Source organism: Platalea leucorodia (assembly GCF_965183815.1).
Source record: "Platalea leucorodia genome assembly, chromosome: 7".
NCBI lineage: Eukaryota > Metazoa > Chordata > Aves > Pelecaniformes > Threskiornithidae > Platalea > Platalea leucorodia.
Genome location: NC_138829.1, coordinates 71,195,360 through 71,219,121, shown reverse-complemented (window position 1 = coordinate 71,219,121; position 23,762 = coordinate 71,195,360). Strand labels below are relative to the sequence as shown.

Sequence of the window (23,762 nt, the reverse complement as noted above, 5' to 3'; positions counted from 1 at the left end):
AACAGAATGAGCTAGCTAAGAAAAAACCAGCGTGGTCAGACATTCCCTACCTGTCGTTACTGCTATGCTTTGCATACGTGGATTGCGCTGCGGCTGCCAGAGCTGGGACCGTGAAAAAGCAGGTTTTGGGCAGGGAAGGGGAAAACCCAGAGCAGCTGGAGCTTGTGTAGGAGCTCTGCCTGCAGCCCAGCACCCTCGCTCACCTTGCCCCAAGCCTCTCTGCTGATCCCCCAGGGATGGGAAAAGGAGGAGGGCGGGGACCCGGAGCAGGGCAGGGCAGGGTGTGTCCCACCCTTATATGCCATGGTGGGAGCAGGGAGCTGGGGCTGGTGAAGTGGGAAGGAGGATGGCACCGCTGCGGGGTGCCAGGGAGGTGCATGAAGAGCAGGATGGGGACCCTGCGGTGGGCCGGGCGCTTCGGCGCTTCACCTGGGAGGAGATCGGGCAGCGCAGCGGCCGGGGGCCGCCGCCGCAGGAGCGTTGGCTGGTGATCGAGAGGAAGGTGTACGACGTCAGCCAATTCTACCGGAGGCACCCGGGAGGGGCCCGTCTCATCAGCAGCCATGCTGGGCAAGATGCCACGGTGAGCGCCGGGGGTCGTGGGGACGGTGATGGTGGGGAGGCCCTTGCTACCCGCTCGCTTTGAGATGTGGGGTGGAGGAGGCTGGTACCCGGCAAGCATCATGCAGCGAGAGCTTGGGAGGTGGCTTCGGTGGGAATTGGTGGGGCTTGAGGGTATGTAGCAGGGCCGGGGGCATGTAGTGTCTCTGCTACGTGCAAGCTTTCCAGTCCTGTGCTATGGAAACAGGCAAATAAAGAGGCTTAGCCCATGAGGCAGCCAGGCTGTAACTATTTACCTAGCTAAAGTCCTTAGGATTACTCTTATCTGCTGATCTTGCTTTTGCAGCTCTTTCGAGCTGCAGTGATTGCTTACAGCCAGGGCAAGGTGGGGAAGCTGGCACAAGTAGTGCATCGGCCCTGTGGCAATGACAGTCGCTGCTTCCAGAAACATATCTTTAGGAAAGGTATCCCTCCTAAATGCCACCTGGCATACCCTGGAGGGAAAGCGAAGACAGCAGGCTTTCCCAAGCAGTCTTCCAGAAAGGTTTCTGTAGTTATTGCCTGTGGTCCTTCTGACCCTGGAGATGAACAAAATTGAAAGAATCAGCCAGTGTCCAACTGCTGGCGAGTTAGGGTGTGGGCAAAAAGACTTCTGCTCATCGTGTTTCCTTGCCTGGCTGCTAATTTAATGCTGTGGAAACCTGTGGTAAAACACACACCAAAACGTTCAGCAAATTCCTCAGACTTCTTGCCTTCTGGTGCATGCAGGAAGGGTAGAAAACAGTGGTAAATTAACTTCTATACAAAGATGTGACAAACTTGATTGCTTCCTTGCTGTGGATTTTGAAAGGAAAAAAAAAAAAAACAAAAACAAAAACAAGACAAATAGTTCCCTGACCTTCCATATATAAGGGGTATTTGAGGCTGATGGAAGTAAAAGTAATTTTCAGTCCACTAAGTTTAAATTTCAAATTCTGTATTAGCTACACTTTGCATTCTGTATTTTCCATCGTTCATTTGCTCTAGTTAGTACTGTCAGGTTTCTTTCATTTTAGGATGCTGAAGTGAAGAAGTGAAAGAAGTATTAATTAAGAAAATCCATAAGATTTTAGTGAGGTCTGTGCATCTTGGAATAGGTCAATTGCTTAATCTTTTGGATGTGTAGCATGAAAAATTAAAAAAATTACCTTAGTTTGACTGGAAGGTTGTACCAAGAGCGTACAGCCTTGAAAGATAACTTAGGAGAGGATGATAAACATGGAAGGCTCTCGGTAAGAAAAGAAACCTGAGGAATGGAAAAGTGAGTATAATTAATGCCACAATATTAGTAAGGGTGGCACCGCACGAAACTGTGAAGAAGAGTCCTTTTATTGCTGCTTTTTGTTGTGTTTTCTCACAAAGGATAGAACAGCAGAGTTAAGGAATGAGGTGACTTAGACAGCAGGAGCAACAGTCTTGAGGGTGGAGTTTTTGGGTGAATTTGGCAAGATTTGGTTGAATTTTGGAGACTGTAAAAACATCTGGTATTGCAACATCATGAAACAACCAGGTACTTGCAGTAGATTATTTTGCAGAGAAACTGCTTGCTGAATTTTTTGATTTATCAGTGATAGCGATTATGTGCATGGTATTTAAACCCACCATATGTTACATGTATGCCTCAGTGTTAGTCGTGCGGTTGGCCAACCATTTCAGAGTAGAGGACAGAAATTCTGTAGCAGAGAATTTGCTCAAAGAGATTAGCTAAACAACGTCATTTTGTCACACAGCCGTTCTTAATAAACATGTGCCCAGAGCAACTCTGGGGCTGGAATGCAGTAAAGCACTGATTCTGGGCTGTTTGGAATGGCTAAATTGAATCGGATGAAAGACGGTGCAAAAGCAGGTGTGCAGGCAGATCAGTAAGTTGAAGGCATGGATGTACAAAAGCAATTTTCCATGGTTGGAGAATCTTCAGGGGAAGTTCCTTTCCTACAGACCGAATTCACAGCTCAGCTCCGGCTCAGTGGTGCTTCAGGGCTCCAACTGCCCCCTTCATGCTCCGCCAATGCAGTTGTCTCCTCCTCTGCTTTTCTGCGTCCTGTCCTTTCTGTCGCCAGCTCTGCCGAGAGGCTACCACACCATTGCTTTTTCACGCTCGTATCTTTGAGAGATCAGTTACATCAGGTCTGTGCTTACGAATTTTGTCCTTGCATTCATTTCCTTCTAAATACTTCCAAGTACTAGAGAAAAATAGAAAGTTCTCTGGTATTGCTTGGCCCTTGATGAAATGCATCCTCTCTCAGCTAATTTGGGAGCAGAGTTCTCTACCCAGTGAATAAGAGGAACCACGTTTTTCTTTTAATCTGTTGGATTTAAAGGGCAATTTTCTCTTCTGACAAATTGCACAACAAAGAAGATTCTGGTCTGCTGATAAGAAGGGCCTTTTGGGCACCTGGATGTCCAGGAAGATGGAAAAGTCACTAATATTGGGGTTGAGAAGAGGGGGAAGAAGGAAGGCAAGGGAACTAGACTCCGCTTTAGGTGTATGATGGCGATTCATTCACTTTAGTGTTATGGAACTTGCATACCTGTAGTAATTGCAGTAGTGGAAGTTGGATCTCTTCCGTTTGCCAGCTGAAATAAGATCTCATTTAAGATTGTGGGACAAACACGAGAAGAAAAAGGTTAACAAAAGCTTGAGGAGACGGAAAGGTAAACCAGCCATCTTTGCCATTGTGGTTCCTCCACAGTGAATGTCTTGCTGTGCGCAGCAGGTCGAGGTTAGTACCGTAGCATTTGTTTTTCTTACCTCTGCCTTTACTCTTGTGCGTTTGCAGGATGCCTTTGTAGCGTTCCATGTTGACAAGGTGCTGGTGAGCAAGTACTTGAAGTCACTGCAGATTGGGGAGCTGGCACCAGATCAACCCAGTATTGAGCCCACTAAAAACGTAAGTCTATCCTTGTAAATCAGATCAAAGATAGATTAAAGGGAAATATTCTGAGATTAGACCTTGTTCTTCTCTATCAGCATAGCTCCTGGAACAATGGGATCCAGGTTCTTCACGATTTTTTGTGCTAGTACTTAGAAATAATACGTGAATATTAACTAAATCCACATTATGTGGTTGAAAATGAGTTTCCTGAAGGTGAATTTTTCTTATCACAGCAACGCTACAGAAATAGCAGAGCCTTGTTTTGCTCTCGTGCATAGCACAGCTATCACCTTTTCTTCTTTCCCCTGCTTTGAGAAAGAGCTAACCAAAAATTAAATAATTCCAGCTGATAGTAAATTGTCAGACTGTACTCCCTTCTGTTGTAGGTATCTGTAGGGAGAGACCGCAGCTGGAGCGTGTTAGCCTCAAATTAAGCTTCACAGGGTGTGTTGGCATGGCCCTTCTGGGCAGCGGCCTTTTGTCAGTCTCAAGGTGAAATGACATAATCATTCACAGAAGCACTGCGATGGCACTGCGAGAGTAACTGATCTAGTATGTCAAAGAAAACCTCGTGAGAGAGGCACAGACAACAGAACAGGAACAGCCTCACCATACAAATATTCCCTGGGCTGTGTGGTCCTTATTGCTTCCCACTATCCACGACCGTGTTTTCCCCATTCCTCCCAGCCTGCCCTGACTTTTCCTTCGCATAGTCCCACACTGCGTGCTGAAGGGGGGCAAGACGATACGTGGCCCCGTGTAACTCGGGCATTAGAAACACAATTCAGAGCAGTCTGGCTGTCCCAGAATGACATGGCCGCGCTTCCTAGGTAGGTGGGAACCTCCTGAACCCCCTTACCCATCCGTGGCCATGCCTTGCCTAGTTCTCAATTCCATAGCTGGTCTGCACCAGAGCCTGCATGTGCCTTGCTCCATGCAAACCCCATTTCCCCAAAATGATTGGGAAAGTAGGCTGGCAAGCTCCTTTGTGGGATGGGTTGCGTGGAGACAGGAATCGAGCTTGGGAGGCATCTGTGGAGCTGGCAAAGCCAAAGGTGGGTTGGTCTAGCACCTCTGCTGTGCTCATTTCTTGTTCCATCCTCCTTCCTCGGTGCCCACCAGCCTGAGGCCAGCTGGGCTGTAGGTGCCATTTTCATACAGGCGTTTAATCCTCCCCTGTTAATCTTGGGAAGGGTAAAGTGAAAACATACATGGGTCTATTGGAACTGGCAGAAAAGGAATCATTTCATCCCAAAGGCCTACCACAAGATGGCGTGCTATGTTCACGCACACACAGTACAGCTTCCACTAGGCACAACTTCCACCTGAGCCCTACGCTACCTGCCAAGAAGATGATGGAAGAAGCACCAAAGATAAAAGTTTTAGGGGTTGGGGGTACAGACATTATGCTCTGTGATGGCTGCTGCTTGCTCCTCTGCTCTATGTACCTTATCAGGCAAAGACATGGAGAAGCTGTAGGAGAGCAATAAGGTTAATTAGTGTGCAAGCCCAGCTCTTGCCCATTTGGCCAGATCCTTTGCTCCTTCTTTCCTCCATTAAAGTGGTCCTTGGCTTTTGAGGCTGCAGTGCTACACTCTAGAAACAGAGAACATGTACCATTGGTGCTTCCCACAGAAAATGCTGGTGAAAGACTTCCGTGAACTGCGTGCTACTGTTGAGAGAACGGGACTTCTGGAGCCAAATCAAGTCTTCTTCTTCCTGCACCTCGCTCACATCCTCCTGTTGGAGACGGCTGCTTGGCTCATTCTCTTCTACTTTGGGACGTCCTTAATGCCCTTTATTGTCTCTCTGGTGGTGCAGACCATTTCCCAGGTAGGCAACTTAGTCCACAGCATGCGCACATGGACTTGCATCAACTTCTGTACACAAATACTATTGCGGTTTTGTAAGGAAACAGAGGACTACTTGGCATAGTTCTCCTTTGTCATAAGACGACCACTGCTATATGGCATGTGTTTACAGAAGATATAAAGAAGAAATGCTGCATGTGGGGAGCTCCCACTAAACCTAGTCTGGGATTCTTTCAGCAAGATATATTCTGGGGGAAGCCTTAAGAGTATCAGGATTTCATAGTTCCTTTCCGATTTTGTCTTTGGAGCAGAGTCTGAGAAATAAATTCTGATATTTCAAAGCAAAGGAAGGCTGTGGCTCTGTCCTGGTCTCAATTCCTGTTTTTTTCTCCCCTCCCAATGTTTTCTTCTTCCTCTTCCAGGTCCAGGCTTCATGGTTACAACATGATTTAGGACATCTTTCAGTATTCAGGAAGACCAAGTGGAACCAACTGCTGCATAAGTTTGTGATGTGCCATTTGGTTGTAAGTACCTGACCCTGGAAAACTTCTTAGATTTGATGGCTTTCCTGTAAAAGTTTGTGTTCGGAAGACTCTATGGAGGATAGTGTGTTCAGCATTGGGCAAAAGACGGGAATTGGGGAGAATCTGGCTCTGGAAATGTACTTTTCACACTTTGTTCTTCACTAAAACAGGGGGCATCAGCCAAATGGTGGACTCTTCTGCACTCCCGGCACCATGCCAAACCCAACTGCTGGCAGAAAGATCCCGATATTGATATGCACCCTTTCTTGTTTACTTTGGGGAAGAAATTATCTGTGGAGGTCAGTGTGCGCACGCGCTCACGTACCAGGAACTGGGAACGCTCTAGTCAACAAAAAGCATACTGTACTGTAAAGATCTAAAACTAAGATGTGATGACAGTTTCTGAAAAAAAGACTGCTTTCATCTGTGTCTACTTTCTTCAGCCTTTGTAAGCAGGTCACAGTTCACATTAAGTTCCTTTAAAAATTTCTTAAACAGCTGACAAGTAGTTGTAAATAAATTAGACATGATGTACATACATCATATATAGGGTGGAAAATCCATCAGCAAAAAGGCTATTAATGGTTATAGCAACTTAATGACCTAGCAGAACATCTCAGTAATTAATGATTATTAGATAACTTGTAAACATTAATATAAAGCATGTCTGCAGTTGGCCTGGGATTATTACTTTAGTATTAATGTCTGAGACTCAGAGATACGGGTGGCTTTGGCATGTCTATGCCTTCTAGGAGAAGGCAGAAACCTTGCTGCGAAAGGCAGCCAGCGCAGCAGGGCTGCATAACCAAGGGCTGTTCCTGTAGCTCTGTAGGACTGGCGGCTGGCCGGTCCCTCCGGTGGGCAGAAGCCATTTGACCACGTAGGATGCTCTCAGCTTGTGCTGCGAGGCCGCTTCCAGGAAGGCCAAGCTAAGGCGATGCTGAACCCCTTTTGCTGTACAGCTTCATCAGTTCTTGAGACTCTGTCAGAATAGCTACAGCAGTGAGATATTTTTCTCCTTGGAAGACCTTTGCCATCGTGAAACTGTCATTGAAGTGTACAGAATCAAAGAAGAAAGGGGGTGGGAGGGGAAGAGAGAAAAGAGATATGACTATTTTTGACCTATAATAGAGCTTAGCCTTGAAATATCTAATATTTCATCAAATGAATTACAAATGTGGTAAGAACACAAAACCAAGGAAATCCACCAGTTAAAATTCCCCTCTATCTACCCTCAAAATTATTTTTATCATAACTTACAGATCATACCATCTTTTAATGGCTGAAATGTTCTGGTATAGTTTACACTGCATCGTTCTGTTCCAACACAGACGATGGTGGTATTTGTGATAGCAGTTTCCATCCTACCATATACCAACCCAGGCTTTTCTTATGGGCTGTTACCTCTGTTTTGGCTTGTCATAAGTATATCTAGAACTACTTTTCAGCAATCACTTCTTTATTTTCCCCAACTGGAAAAAAATCTCATGCTTGCTTAACAGTTTATCTCTGAAGGACTTTACAAAGCTGTAAGGCATTAAAGCCTCACATTAATGGAATGAAGATTTATAGAAAAGGTGTATTATGTATGTAATGATAATGTAATACATAATACTAATAGGACAGCTACACAAGAGGGAGATAGCAGGAATGAGGGTTGTGGGAAGCACGCAAGAAGAGTGCATCTGGGGAAAAAAGAATGGAAAACAGCAAGTTACCTGTGCAGGTTGCTTAGTTTCCGCTCAGTATTTTTTTGTTGTTTCTTTTCACAGCTTGGCATCAAAAAGAAAAAATACATGCCATATAATCACCAACACAAATACTTCTTCATCAGTGAGTATCTCTGTTCTCCTGCAATACCATGAGGGGTACTAATGGGGCTTGTAGAGCTTACTTTTGACCTGTAGGACTTGAGCAAAACTAAGGTGCCTGCATCAAAGAACATAATCATCAGTTTGCATCTAATTTTTGGAGGAGTTGAAGACCTGACTGGATAAAACCCCAGGTAACCTTGTCTGACCTCATAGCTGATGCTGCTCTGAGATCCTGAGGTCCTTTCCAGCCTGAATTATCATATGATCCCATGTGAGATCAGGATTCTGTGACCTTCTTGACTTGAAACACGTTAATTTGGTCTGAGAATTTCTAACCAAATGGCTTAAGGTTGTTCCAGGCAAGAAAAAGTAGTGGGGTACACTTATCCCAGGTCATCTTAAAACTGTGTTGTTTTGCAGAAATAAGTATGCATCTATTTGGACAGAGAAAAGGAGAAAGACTCCTAACTCGCTAATTAAGGACATTACCTGGGCATGTGAGATGAGGGCTCCGGGGGTTGTTTACATGAGCTGTATAATGTATGGCTGATAAAGTGCATAAACAGAGCAGAGGAGAAATTCAGATTTTTCTCCACTGTCAGTGCCCCTATCCCTAGGCTCACTCCTGCCCTCTTCTTCCCATCTTAGTGAAGCTTTATTCCTTTCTCAAAGCAGCACAAGTTCAACACGGGACAAAGGCATATCACCTCTTGCATCTCTCCAGGATAGTGTGAAGTCTGCTGCTTAGGATGCTTGCCTGAAAAGTGGACAGTATGAATTTGAACCCTAAAATCCAACATAAATGGGCACTTTTGAGGTGTGATTCATTTAACCCATTTTTTTCCCTTGACCTCTGAAGATGGCAGGAACAGCAGTGGCTGTTCTCTCGAGTGGCTAGGCAGAACTAGCGGGGTTAGTTCAGGTGTGCCTATCTCAGAGACACAACTCTGAGATGCCTAGTTAAGACCGGTGATCCTATCCCAGATCTTCCACATCCTCCACAGTGGCTCTGAATTACAATGTCATACCACATCTTCCAGTAGTATTAAAATTTAAATAATAGTCTGTGGGGTTTTTTGGGTCGCTTTGTTTTTTTTAAGTACAAGTGAGGTGTCCATTTGGAAGGTTGAGTGGGAGTTCTTCCACCCAAAATCCCTGGCAGGCACGGGATTTCGTATGTATTGCTGCTGTTCCCCTGCTTTGAACAGCTGAATGGGGAGCCAGATAAGCTTTGGGGCTGTAGAAGCCACTTCTCCAAATACTACTGTGTGGTTGTTCCTCAGTTAAAAGCCTAAAATGAAATCTCGGGTTTGTAAGCACTATCAGATTAATGAACAGACCTAGAAATGTTTAGAAGCACTAATCATAGAATAGTTTGGGTTGGAAGGAACCTTGAAAGGCCGTCTAGTCCAACCCCCTGCAGTGAGCAGGGACACCTTCACCTAGATGAGGTTGCTCGGAGCCCCGCATAGCATAACCTAACCAGGATCAGTCAGTTGCTTTCTTGCAAAGTGGTTACTGTGGTACTCAAAAGGATTATTAAGTTTCTGGGGTCTTGTCCTCCTTATTTTTCAGGATTCCCCACACGCCTTTTTGTTTTCACTCTTTTCTAAAAGAAGCCATGGCCATAGCTCTCCCTGAGGAGACAGAAGGCAATAGTACCTGTGTTATAGCTGACATAAGCAGTAGCAGGCTGTCCTGCTGAAGAGCAGGACCTGCCCTCAATCAAGCTTCAGAGAGCTTCTTGTCTTACCTTTGTTTTACCTCTCGAGGCCAGCAGGCTCCCAGATGGGTCACTGTTTGTCTGCGTTGATGCATACTGATATCATCCAGAAAATTCTGCAGCCCTGAAACTTCTCAGAATATTCTCCGTATTGAGTAGCTGTTCAGGGATCCTTTGCTTCCAGTTTGATTATTTGTCAGTCAGTCCATGACATTACCAGTGATGATGAATTCTGCCTTACAGCTCTTCCTCCGCTCCTGTTTCCCACCTACTTCCAGTGCCACACATTTTATACTGCGTACACCAAAAGGTATTGGGTGGTAAGTATTGCTACTTGTGCAACCAAGAAGGGGTCAGCTGTGGGCCTTCAACCTTTCTTCTGAACATGGAGCCGGCTTCTGTCCAGAGCTCGGTCCCTGCTGCGTGGCACTGTATGCCATTTAGTTAAGCCTAATAAGACAGTCAGTTTGGCGTGGTGCTTTCAGTGCCTCTGCATGCTTTCTGCTAAACCCGTTATGTTCCGTAGCTTGATGATAAAGGCCTGAAAACAAGCAACAGGCTGTTTGGCTTGTACCGCTTTGCCTCCTTTGCAGAACCACGGAGTGTACGGTCGCCTTTGGTTTGGGAAGCAAATTGGAAGGTCCGTAGTGGTCAGGAATGGGAGGATGTGGATTTATAGGAACTGTTGTCGTTGATCTGTTAGCAGTATGCATACACTTGGCATTATGTCCTATGCCAGGCAGCCACAATTAATGCCTCATTCTTCCTTTTCTTGCGTGTTATGCATACAGGAGGACAGGGCAACTTCCAGCCAAAATGAGATTGTTGGTCTAGCACTTAGGTCACCATGGAGTCCTGAGCAATGATTTGATACAAGTCTTCAACTCATGTTTCTGAAGGCATAGTCATTTGTTAATATATTAATCTGCTTATTAGGCGTGAATGCTCAGATTCATCTCTATTATAGCGAACCATGAAAAGAGAGTCTTGTTAGCTTACGTTAATTTGGATTGCTCCAGATGATTCAATTTAGCAAAACCTACAGAAGCTGAATGTAGATTGTTCTCTTGTACATACAGCATGAAGCTTAGAAAAAGATTTAAGCAAATGTAATTTATAATGATTTTCTTTCCTTGTTGTCTCTGTTTTTGGTAGGACTTGGCCTGGATGCTGACCTTCTATATCAGATTCTTTTTTACTTATGGATCATTATTAGAAATAAAGAGTCTTCTGGCATATTATTTTATATTAAGGTGATATCTCTTTAGAAGGCTCCTCAGCCTTCCTCTACCTATTCTTTCCATCTGTGCCTGCCCGCCTTTGCTTATCTTCCCATGTTCTCCTTGACCATCTCATTTTTTGCTTAGTTTTTTAATTCTGTAAAGTTAAACTAAGACTCTTCTGCTTAATTGCTAGTTCAAGTTTTATGTTGCCTCATTGGCTCTGGCAGCAAAGAGACTTCACTGAGCGCTGACCAAATTGAGAAATACTTACCTTGCCTAAGATTCAGTGCTTTGGGTGTTGGGTCTGCTATCGGTCAGAGAAAGAGAACGTTTAAGAGAAACAGCTTAGCCTGGGCTGGCAAATGCCCCGGCATTGTCCAGCAGCATTGGCTTCAGTGGACAATACGCTCTCCACTTGGATCATTTTACTGATTCTAACCAGTGCCGTCCTTGGCTACAGATGAAACAAGATTAATAACAGGCCGCATCAGTTTCATAACAAGACATATTAAATAATCATGAGTTTCATAAGGAAGTAACTTGGAATGTTTTGGAAGTTCTTCCAGGTGCTGGATTAGGCAGGCTGGTGTTCAGCCGTGTGTCTGTAAGTCTGGCTGTGCTGTTATTTCAATGGCTCAGCACCGAGGTGCTTACCTGTTCCTGAATTCTGGCCTCTTGTCTGATTGCACAGGATGCTGGCGAGCAGCTGGTTTGTCTGGGTTTCACAGATGAATCATATCCCTATGGATATTTACTATGACAAGAATTTGGACTGGGTGTCTACTCAGGTAAAATATTTTCCATTCTTAAGCATTGTGGCCATACAGGTACAAATTCCAACCATAAGACAAGCAAGTCCTCTATTGCATTAAGGGTGAAAACCTGGTGGTAACTGGGAAGTGAAGGTTAATAGGATAATGGGATTCAGTTACAGTAACAGTAAAGAAGGACAGCAATGACACGTTCATGGGCAATCTAAAATCAAAGCTAGGTCCCAGCTCTATTTCCTAAACATACCCACCTCCCCGCTTGCTGTATCATTGTCTTGGACCTTTTCCGCTTATGCGGAGATGGAAGTGTGTGCCCTGCTCTTGCTGAGCAATTTGGCACTAGCAGAATGCCAGTGTGGTGTCCCCTCTTTGCAGAGAGACTTATTGGAGTCCAGCAGTAAAGTCTGACCATCACAGAAGTACCCTGCCGTCTCTGCTTTTTCTGCAGACGTAGGTTTGAGAAGACCCAGGAGGAACTTTTGACTGTTCACATGCATTCACAGGAGCACAGAGCCAACTCCTAGTTTTACCATGGTCCATGTTAGCCAGTCTACGTACCTCTGCTGGTCCACAAAGCTGCAGGAGGATTATGATCCCTGGCTTGAGGTAGCTCAGCTTAGGCTAAAGGAAAACAATAGACATACTGTGCTCTTTAGACAAACGAGAAAGGCTTCAGTCACCAATCTGTACTGACTTTGCTTTCCTTTCCCCTCCTCTAGCTCCAGGCAACATGCAACGTTGAGCAGTCTCTGTTCAATGACTGGTTTACTGGGCATCTGAACTTCCAGATTGAACATCAGTGAGTACACACCTTGAGAGAGAATTTTCCTCCTTTTTTAAATTTTTTTTTTTCTTTTCCCTATTCTTCTTTGCTCTGAATTCTACTACAATAAGTGTGGGGCACCAATGAGTTTGTCTTTAAAAAGACTAAAAACCCTAAAGAGAATCATAATGTCATTCAAAACCTTCCCTGGACCCACAGGAAAGTGAGAATGACCAGCGAAAATTGAAACCATACAGACAGCAACAGGGTCTATCCAAAGTAGTAGTTCACAAGCATTAGTGAAAATGTACACGCTAAGGCACCCCGTTTATAGTCTGACACAGTATTTTAAGCCTACCTACTTAGACGATTACTCTAGAGACTGAGATGTGCAACTGGAGGATGGGCTCATCTCCTTTTCTGTGTTATTCAGGTGGTTACTTTGGGAGAAAGGGGAGGAGGGGAAGGAGATTCTTCCAGTTTATAGCATCACGTAATTTGGAGAAATGTCGCATCAGAGATGCTAGAGACAACTGTGGGAAATAACGGAGGGGGAAAGCAGGGAAGTCTTACAAGTTACTTGTGCTAAAAGCACACCAAGGGTAAAGAAGAGCCATGAGCAGCTAAAGACCCTACTCAGTGTGAGCCATGTGAGTCCTGGGAAGTCATAATGAACGTTAACATGTGAAAGGCAGTGTTTCTTATGGGGCCCCAGAAGAGAATTTGTCTGTCTCCTGTTTGCAGCCTATTCCCCACAATGCCAAGACACAACTACTGGAAGGTGGCTCCTCTGGTGAAGTCCTTGTGTGCCAAACACGGCATTGAGTACCAATGTAAACCGTTGCTCACGGCTTTTGCAGACATTGTACAGTAAGTAACAACATTGCAGAAGGATGTAGGAGAGCCTGGAAGGCTAAGAACAAGAGTTGGATTGTTCTTCTCTTACAAATCAACACACAGAAACACTCTTTTCCCTTGTCCCCACCACCACTCCCCTAAGCAACCCTGCATAATGCGGCCTCTTGTGCTTTCTCTCTCCCTCAGCTCTCTGAAGAATTCAGGAGAGCTCTGGCTTGATGCCTACCTCCACAAATAAGAAGACAAAGCTTGATGGTACCATTCACAGCCTGCCACGTCTGTGCATGCCCAGCAAGCTGAGGAGCAGGGACCACAAGGGCAGAAGAAAATGGATAAGAACTGAAGGACATGATCCCAATAGATATGAAGTTACCTGAATTTTACTTCTGGTCTTTCCTGGTGTTTTGGTTCAGATATGTTAAGAGTGGATAAGGCAAGCAGGAGATGACTGATTAGAACAGGAGAAACTCTGCTCACTGTGTCAGAGTAAATATGGTCGAGAGCATTTCTGAGCCTGAGTGTCAGATTATGGACTGGTGCAGCTGCACACACTTCATGTCAGAGTCCTCTGACCCATTGTTTTTTAGGTACTCCTCATGTGGAGGGTTTAATGCTTAATGCAACATTTGCTTATTTGAAGTCATTTGAAATTGTACAGGATTTTGAATGAACATGGTGTTCCAGCAATGTGCTTAAAGCATAATAAATTATAAGCTACATATCACACCTTGAGTATAGCAATTGCAACATGCAGTTGAAGAACAACATAAATGTGTTTCCTATGACCGTTCTCTAGAGTATCCTCATTGTCACCATGCCAGGCATCCCCAGTTGTCAGGGAGAAACACAGGGCTTGAAACCAGCTCAAGCCTGCTGCCCTCTTCAAGGTTTCTTTATTGGTTGTTTGGGTTTTGTGCTCTGCTTGTGCCAAAGGTAGTCTTCAACTGCCCTGTGCAGCATGGGAATGTACATGGGTGCCCATACTGCCCTTTAGCTGGCTCTGGGTCGTACCTGATCACACCAAAAGGCACTTGCAAAGCCATGTTGCATGTCAGAGGGCCCTTGTAGACCACTGCAGGTCAATTAGCTCTAGGGTTAGTGCTGAGATAAAGATTAGAATAACAGCTAAGTTTAGGGTAGGGTTTCAGAGTTAGAGTGAGACATTGGGTTAGCCAAAGCCAACGGACACGCGTTGACTAGAGCTCCCACAGAGAAGTGGCCAGGAAGGTATAAAACATCCGCTTACCCAAAAAGCTTTTGAGGTGGATCCAACAGCAAGCGGACTGCTGAGGCTTCCATGCTTCCCGATGTGATACAGGGGACACCCGCACCGTGATGGAGGAGGAAGGATGAGCACTCTCACTGTCACCTAGGGAGATAATTTTTTTTTTTGCTCATAGGTGCATGAATTAAGAGTTACGGGTTTTAAGTTATGAAATCTTATGACCCGAGTGGTGAATAAGTGAATTCACGTGACAGACCACTCTAGGCAACAGGGGATTGAGCGCATGAAATAAAGTTTAAATCACAGAGTACATTGTCCTGTAACTTTGAGAGATCCAAATGGACCATGCCAGGCACTAACTCTAACCCAAAACCTAATAGGCCCTAACCCTAAAAGTAACTCAAACCCTAATAGGCCCTAACCATAAACCTAACCCTAACCCTAACTCTTACCTTAACGGCCCTAATACTAACAGGCCCTAACCCAAACACCAACAGGCCCTAAGCCTTACCTTATCCCTAACTCTAGTGTCCCTAACCATAACGCTAACAGGCCATAACACTACGCATAACTCTAACCCTAATGACCCTAACCTTAACTCCAACCCTAACACTTACAGGCACTAACCTGAACCCTAATGATGGCCCTAAACCAAACAACGCACTGGCCGTATACTGTAAGGGAACAACAGTACAGGATCCAGACGCAAGGTTTTAAGTGAGCCACAGACTTTTGCATGTCAAAGCTTATTAAGGCAAGGCTTATTAAGCTCAAGCTTATTAAGGAAGTTTTGAGAATTCAAGAGTAAACTGAATTACCTGAGTGGACTCAGATTTTGGCTCTGCCAGTCAGAAGCTGAGTCAGAGAAAGAGGCTGATCCAGGTACTTTGAATCACCCTTAAGAGGAGGCAATACCTCTCCGTTAATTAGTAAGACAGCGTGGTCTTTGTCTGAAGTGAGTACCATCGTGAGTACCTGAAAGAAAAGGCTAACTTTTGGAAAGGAGACTTTGGGAACAAAAAATTAATTTGAGTAGTTAATTAATTTCAGCAGTTAAGACCACTTTCTTAAAATAATGAAAGTGATGAGTTTAAGAAATAGAGATCTTGCCTGGTAAAAAGATATAAGCAAGCCCCTGATTAGATAATGAATGGACTTTGTATTGTTTGTGCAATGAGTGTCTGAATTATACATGCCATACTCCGCACTGACTTCTGCTTAAAACCCTTTAACCCGGTACCACCAGCCAGAACATGTAAAAGATTTGTTATTAAACCATTTTCTGCCCTGGAAAATGTGCAATTATGTTTAGAGGTTAACAGCACAAAGTACGATGCCCGAACCAAGGGATTAAAAGAAGTGATTCCTGAAAACTCTGTGGGAGAAGTAAGGAGTGAAGCAGAACTCAGAACGCTATCAGTTATTCACAAACACATTTCCACTATTTGAAAAAGCCTTTTAAAATTATTTTCAGTAGTTTTTAAAAATAATTTCTTTGGGTAGATAAAAGACCTGATTTTGAAGACCAGCATTTGATTTTTGGACCTTCAACATCTTTGGGCTTCCAGTGCAATTTGCAGTCAGGACCCCTGTAAGTCAAAATGCAATAAGAAAAATAAATGATCTGTAAATGTTTTCATTAGTTGAGGACCCAACAGTGTGCAAATGACGAAAGGTGTGCAAGAACGCTGAGCAAGATTGAGATGAAGGGCTGTGGATAAATGTTGAATAAAGCCTAAGCAATATGGATCAACGCCAGAGCAAACAGGAGGAGTTGCCAAATTTTCCCCAGGTATCTTCGACCAATCTTATCAGTATGGCAGGTAGCATAGGTTTAGATGAAAGGCTGCCTGCATTGCCTCATCAAAGTATTTAACAGCTTGGAGAGATTTTACAAAGAAGATAACACTGTGAGGGCCAAAGAAGAAAACATATACAAATTAGTTATGCAACCCAACAGAAGAGCATTAAAAGACTCCTATGTAAAGAAGTTATGGTACATGAAAACAAAGTGGAAGTAAAATTAGCATCACCACTACAGTATCTTCTCTAAACGTGAAGAATGATGGAAATAATACAAAATATTAACTGATTTATTCTAAAATACAGCATTTATTCCTGCAACTCTGAAATGCAAATTCTATTCTTTTCCAATGGTCATATCTTGAAATCGGAAGTCCAGGACAGACAGTTTCCACTGGAAATAATATTGAAAATTTGGAATTAAAATGAAGTATTTGTTCTGAGAAATTCTCTCTGAAAAAGGGTATATTTTAAGAAATATCAGTGTGCATGACAAATTTCATTTTATATATGGCACATCGTATTAATAGCTAGATATTACGTAAATGAAATAAGCACATTCAATGTCTTCTGTGTTATAAAGCTGAATGGTAAATAATAAAAAACCCTTAATCTTTAAATAAAAAGCTCTATCTGTTAAAAGGTTGACAGATCTCAGCCAAACTTTTTAGAGTATAATCATGCTGTTTATTTCATGGAAATGTTGAAACCGTTCCTCACCCTGCAGTCTTCACAAACTTGTACATGAATGCCTATCGGACACATAACTGCCCTAAGAAAAGCTTGTAACTTATTTGTTTTAAATCTAAAGAAAGAGCAGCATTTAGGAAAAGTAATGAGTGTCAAAAGCACCTTGGACTCTGCACATACACAGTAAGTCAAGCGGGGAAAATGAGCGGAGATTTCTTCATTCTCGCTTTTCCAACTTCCCTCCACAAAGTCAAGAGCATCGTCAAGACCCTGTAGACAACGTGAGAGCTATGAGTAGGCAGAGCTACGTGGTTTCACCTCCTTAGTATGTGCTAATTTTGATTTTTTCCCCTCATCTCAAGCTACACAAAAAGGAACTCCAGGCTTATCGCCTTATTTAACTGGGTTTAACAGAAAGATTAGAGGAAAAAAATGAAAGCGAGGCAAAATATGTTAGACTTCTGTTAAAGATTACACCTTTGGGCAGAGCAGGTGTTGCGTAATTTAAAGCGGCACTGGTCTGGCCAGCCTTCTGCTTCGGCAGAGCGGGCTGGGAACAGGTCGTGCAGACCTCTGCTCGGGCAGGGGGTCAGCGGTGCCGCGTTTGGGCAATCGTTGGTTCAAGCGGTCAACAAAAGATGATGTTTGATCCAACAGGCAATTTACTCGGCCTGTTTTCCTTTGATCTATTGTATCAAGGGAATATGAATGTGAAGAAACAACATGTTTAATTGAGTTGTTTTCTAAAAGTGAGGAGGAACCAAAAAGAAGGGTGGAGGTGATCTACGAGGGTGGAGTAACTGCAGTGGACTGAGTAAAGCAAGCTGAGAGACTGATGTTTGAGTTTAGGTCTCCCAGTGGTCTCTGTCCCCTAGACACCCTCACCCTTTCACAGTCTTACATACCAACACAGTCCGAGCACAGAAAGGGAGATATCAGCTTCCACAAGAGCTCAGTTACTCGCTTCTTCGCACATTTTCAACGGCAACCCCAGCAGCATCTGTGAGCGAAAGCCAGAGTTAACGCTGAAAACTCTGCAGCTACCCCCCCGCGCGCGGAGGCAGGGAGGGCTGCCTTAAGGGCATTTTACATTTTCATTCTGTTTGGGAAGTGTTGCAACTGCAACTTCGTGTCTACAGACTATCTCCCATCATCCTTATTCCTCAATAATTCTTTCAACATATGTGCACAAGGTCAAGGAAAGATTCTGGAGACTGTAAGTGTAGAAAATAGGAAAGAGCTGATTTATTTGATTGTAGAAGAGTTTATCCATTTGTGTGTCGATGCTGTTGCTGTCAATCCCGAATCAACAATCACTGTAAGACAAGGATTTATTGCACTGGGAGGGGAAAATCAATAAAAAAAAAAAATAACAAAGTTCCCAATACTGGTCAAAGTTTTAGAATGGTGAAATCTGACAGGAACGAGCAAAGAATAAACACTGACACAGCAAATCTACATAACACATTTTTGTGATTTAGCACACGCTATGAAATAGGAAATGATGTTTTTCTTCTGACTTGTTCCATCGTAGCTTTACAGTATTTGAATCGAATCATTGGATCCAACTTTGATTACAGCAACCAAGCAAAATACCTTTTATAATCTTGTAATGATTTGAATGAGATGGATTAAAGTCAAGGTGACCATTTCAGAGGCTTTCGAGAAACTACGAAGACATTGTCTGCAAGTTCTTCTGAGAAAAAACGCAAAGTAACCGGCGTCTACTCTTTTCTTTCAAGGTGAAGAGCAATGTATCATCACTTAATGAAGCAGGTCAGGCTGCAACTTCTAGGCTGAAAAATATCACCATTAATCATGTAACAGTTCTAGACCTCCTTGATCCAGCTACTTAGCTCTGGTTAGCAAGACACAAAAATATTATTTTTAATTAATAAAGTACAACTATCATTTTTCCAAGCTTTAGTGCATGACCTGAAAATAAATTTCAGCACAGCTCCTGAGGGCCTGTTTACTCTCAGACTGAGATTTCCAGCTGCACTGGGGTTGAAGTTTGACTTTGGGTAGAACCCTATCATAGCAAAGTTCAAGCTTTTATCACACAACTAAATCATACAGGCTCTACACAGCAATCCAGGCTGTGAAAGTGTCACTATTGCCAGTGAACTGAGTATCAAGCTACCTCACTTCTTATTTTTACACCACTGCCTACTTGTTTAGCCTTGATTAGCTTTCCCAGACTACGTAAATATGCAACCCTTTACAAGCTTTGCAAACACAGGGCTTTTTCAGGAATCTTCTTCAGTCTAAATGATCCACAACTGAAAAATCATGCTGAACTAGAAGAGGACCTCAGAACTTCTCATGTGTGAGAAGTTTTCACAAGAAAAGTACATTGATACTTTCTTATCAGGACAGAAGAGAAAGGGACAGATGCTTTGTGGTACCTTAAACAGCTATTTGTGAGATGATGGTACAGCACAAATTAGAGGTCTTTAGCTCTTAGTCTGGATTCAAGACCTAAATGGGAATCTAGCAATTACTGACAGACAAACCGCAAACCTGGCAAAATTGCCTGTATTTCATTTGCAGTCAAACTAGAGCCTTAGTTCTTTTCTCAGCTCTGTCCAAAATGGCCTTATGCAACTGCTTAAGTTATATCCTCAACATCAGCTGAGTCAAGGCTATGCTCAAGTCCGGCTTTGCACGTCATGACCTGTGTCACGATCCCACAATTGTGAGCCCAAACATCGGTTCAGATTAAGTTCTGCACTATTGCCTGGGAGGAAGGGTCAAGCTTCACCATGCACTGCATATCTTCATGTAATCTGCTATCAGTGAGAGGTAAGAACACCTAACATGTCACTGGATCAATCCACTTCTGCAGTACTGGTTTGAGGCCCCAAACCCCACAGCAAACAAAATGCAAAGTGCAGAAAGAATCATAGAATGGTTTGGGCTGGAAGTGACCTTCAGAGGTCATCTAGGCCAACCCCCCTGCAATGGGCAGGGACCTCTTCAACCAGATCAGGTTGCTCAGAGCCGTGTCCAACCTGACCTTGAGTTTTTCCAGGGATGGGGCATCTACCACCTCTCTGGGCAACCTGTGCCGGTGTTTCACCACCCTCAGTGTAAAACATTTCTTCCTTATATCTAGCCTGATTCTACCCTCCTTTAGTTTAAAACCATTACCCCTTGTCCTATCGCAACAGGCCCTACTAAAAAGTCTGTCCCCATTTTTATTATAAGCCCCCTTTAAGTATTGAAAGGCCGCAATAAGGTCTCCCCAGAGCCTTCTCTTCTCCAGGCTGAACAAGCCCAACTCTCTCAGCCTGTCCTCATAGGAGAGATGTTCCATCCCTCGGGTTTTTGTTCTGTCCCTCCTCTGATCCCGCTCCAATGGGTTGATGTCTTCCCTGTGCTGAGGTACAGAAAGGTTTGACTTGAGGCTAGGGTATTATTGCCTTTAAAAACCTGCAGAGCGAAGCACGGGAAGGCTAAGTGCCGAGCTCTGACTCAGGCTCTGTGCCAGAACACCAGACCACGTGTGTGTGCGTATCCAAATGAGACCCCTCGTTTACAGCTGTGAGAGGTAGTCACAGGGCGCTCATCCGTCGTCTTCTGCTCGGACAGGAGGAGGAAAGGGAAGGACACAAGCCAGGAACCAGCCCACAGGCAGAATGAAGACTGAATAATTAGACAAAGGGGAAAAAAAAAAAAAAAGGGAAATAGTTCAAGAGTAAAATCTTTTGCATTAAATCATTTCAAATGTTTATTAAGGGATAAAAACTGAGAACATTACTTTCTTCTTTCCAAAATGATGGTGGTTACTGTTTATAAACTTCAGTTAAAAGCTTATTAAATTAGAGGGGGAAAAAAAAAAATCTGTGGCAGCTTTTATCCTCTCAGCATCCAGGCAAAGCAGGCTACAAAGCTCTGTGGTGACACAGTGAACACGATTTTCACGACTAAGTGTTCAGACGTTATTTGAAACTCTCAGCTGCGATGTTAAAAGGTGCTCTTCACACAGCTAAAGATACATTTTTTAAGAAGGCCCGACCTCCTAGTGAATTCCCAAGCTATGTGCATCTTTGAGGAAAGTTTCCTCATGGCAAACCTTTAGATTAAGCCCTTTAAGGTCTCAAAACCAATATTAATCATGAAGCCCCATACTTACTTCGAACCATAGCAACTTGTAAAAGAGGTAGGTACTTTAAAGTCCATCTCCAGTGTATATCTACTACACTGTTTGCAGTGCTGATCAATACAGTCGCTTTCTTAGCATCATGAGCTCATGCCCATAACTTTAACCTAGCAAGAAAGCAGACATTCCTTCACATTTCTTCTCATCCACTTAATGTTTAACTCGCAGATAAAAATGAAATGGTGGTAACTATCTGATCCAAACCCACCTCACCCTTTTTCCCCTGGAGAAGATTTAGCAACTCCATACACTCACTCATCTCCTGGCACAGCCCACTTGGACACATGGCCACCGAGATTCTGGAATTGGCTGCTGCTTTTGGCTACTCAAGTCCAAACATTCTGGAAAAGGGAAAACCACCTAGGAATTAAGGAGAAAGGCCCATGAGAAGGAGAGGTACTCACAGAGAAGCTGTAATTTCCAAAACATAAGCTTCAAATTCATTCCCAATTCTACTGTTACAGATGTGCATCTGAAATAAAACAGTAATAGGAAAACATTGAGCAATTCTCCTTTACACATAACTGAAAACTGTATTGCAACAACCTGACAAAGGAATAGTTGATTTTACTTGAGCAGAACACAAAGTCAAAACACAAGTGAGATTGTGTCATGTCATGTAAACAGTCTTTTTATTCTCACAGTAAGTAGCTGTAAATGGATTTATCTTGTTTATTTGAAGAAATAGCATTCTTGTTCTTCCAGTGTTGCCTAACCCTCTCTACGCCTTTTGAAAAAAGCCAAATTTCACTGTGTAATACTTGTCATGGTCAGTTTAGCAGCACAGGACATAGGTCAATCTTTTAAGCACAACTACACTGAAATTGTGAGTTTTCAAAACAAAGGTAGCTGCAGAAAGTACATACTACCTACCTAGCCCGTTCCATGTCTTCTCAACACTACTGCACAAGATGTTTCCTCTCTTCTCCTCATTCCCTAGCGCTTGATTTTCTTTCCTGACTTGACACCAACAAAATTTCAGCCTACCCTCTACTCTAAACTAGTATAACTTACAACAGAATTTATTAGTGATAATCATTTATGGGCATAGTCAGGTAAAGACCACCTGGACAAAGTTAATAAAATAGCTGCCCGTGTTAAAACATCTATCTAAAACCTCCACAAGGTCATGTCGCAGAGCCCTTTCCACCACATGGTCAGCAGGTCTATTTAGCCACCGTTTGGTAAAGGTTACCCTACGACGTACAACGAGGCATGAGGCACGCAGCTCCTTACCGTGAAACAAAAAGTGGTGATCTAGGAAAAAAGTAACTGCAAGAAGAAAAGCAGAAGTGAACATTTGGGCAATATAGATGGTAGAATAACTCTCTGTACTGGCAGCTTTTTGAAAGGCTGTACAATAGCTTTGAGACACTTCAAGTGCTATGTTTCAACTCTATACGCTCTGTTAAACTATTAAAAGCTGACCTTCACTAAAATCTGAGTGAACTGTGATGAAAAAATAGATAACCTTGTGACAATTCTGTAAATTGCCACCAAAGTTTTTAGATCAATAAAAGGTTCTTCAGCAAATAGAGGCTTAAGTAAGGTATCAACAAAACCCACAGTAAAGCAGGACAGCAACTTTTTCCCCTTCATATGGTACACACAGTCGTAGGCACTGCTGTACTGCGGACATGAGCAGCATTACCTCTTCCGAAGGGTTAGGAAATTAAAGAGAAAGTTTCCAACAAATAATTTCACATATCAGCGCTGAACAGAACTCGGTGCTTAGCCCCTACACATGAATTCCAAGCATCGGCCTCAAGCCCAAGGCTTTTGTTGGCAGTTAGGGCCTGTGCAGGCCAAGTAACTAAGTTCTGAAATAGATACCAATTACCCAGAACTTCAGCAGCTTCTGCACCATCTCCAAAAACACAGATGAAGGTATGAACTTCCTAGATTAAAATAAACGATTTGAAGACATTTACACACAAAACAGACAACACGTTGCCAAGAGATTTTGAAATTCAGTTTTATTTCAGAAATAAAAGAGGAAAACAATATAATTCATTTAGCAGACACAACCAAAATTAAAGATTAAGCCTTGCTTATTTTCCAAAACTCACTAGGATTCTATGTTCCAGCAAGAAATACTCCCACCCATTCATGTAGCTCTTCCAGCTCCCACCTGCCTGTTCAGGTAAAAATCCAGTTGAACCCCAGAATAGAGTAGGCTATCAGTTCATATTCTTTTCCTGCATCCATATCACAGTTAATTTTTCACAATAGGTTCGTAGATAAATGAGGTGGAGAAGTAGCTTTCTACAACTTAATGGAACAGCACTTAGTATCTACTTATCTCTAGCTATCTGCCATCGCTTCTTGGAATGCCAATTCATGCTTAAATGCCAAATCAGAAGTACTCCTATTCAAAATACAATTCAAGACAGACCTTCTAACATACTAAATATACAGATTTCAAATCATAGCAGGTTTTTTTTGTTTTAAAACAACATTTGCTTGAGTTAAGAGCTAGTAGCTGGGCTCTGCAACCCTTTGTATCATCAGTCATGCATTTTCCAATCCCAATGCTAATGAGGCAGTATCAGCAGGCAAACAAGGAAAGCAAATATTTCAAACGAGGGGGTAATGCTGCACAACTAGGATCTAGACTAGTTACACATATACGCTGATCCTTCTCTTTGGCAAGGGAAGAGGAAGAAGTAACAGGCAGAGAAGTTAAAGGTTGCCAGGACTTTAGATGCATGGTGAATTGCCTGATCCGAGCGAGCACGCTCCTGAAACTCTTTCAGTCTGTTACGACTAACTTCAATGTGCAACGGGTATGACAGATTTTTATTCAAAACTCTGACAGTCAGCTTGGACACTAATTATCCCATAACTGGGTAACACTTTCCCAATAATTATCTAAGAAAAAAATACTAGGTGGGATTTTGGCCCTTACAAAACAATA

General features: G+C 43.2%; 1 protein-coding gene across 1 annotated transcript; it reads left to right on the top strand.

Moving 5' to 3' along the window:
• Nucleotides 1-346: 346 nt before the first annotated feature.
• On the top strand, nt 347-13,200 carry LOC309593150 (acyl-CoA (8-3)-desaturase-like; the record flags this gene model as incomplete). Its single annotated transcript, XM_082317306.1, has 12 exons — nt 347-583; nt 3,381-3,491; nt 5,112-5,309; nt 5,710-5,811; nt 5,982-6,110; nt 7,584-7,644; nt 9,592-9,668; nt 10,504-10,601; nt 11,263-11,359; nt 12,061-12,140; nt 12,849-12,974; nt 13,149-13,200. 12 exons carry the CDS (start codon nt 347-349, stop codon nt 13,198-13,200), a joined length of 1,368 nt encoding a protein of 455 aa, XP_082173432.1.
• Nucleotides 13,201-23,762: the final 10,562 nt, after the last annotated feature.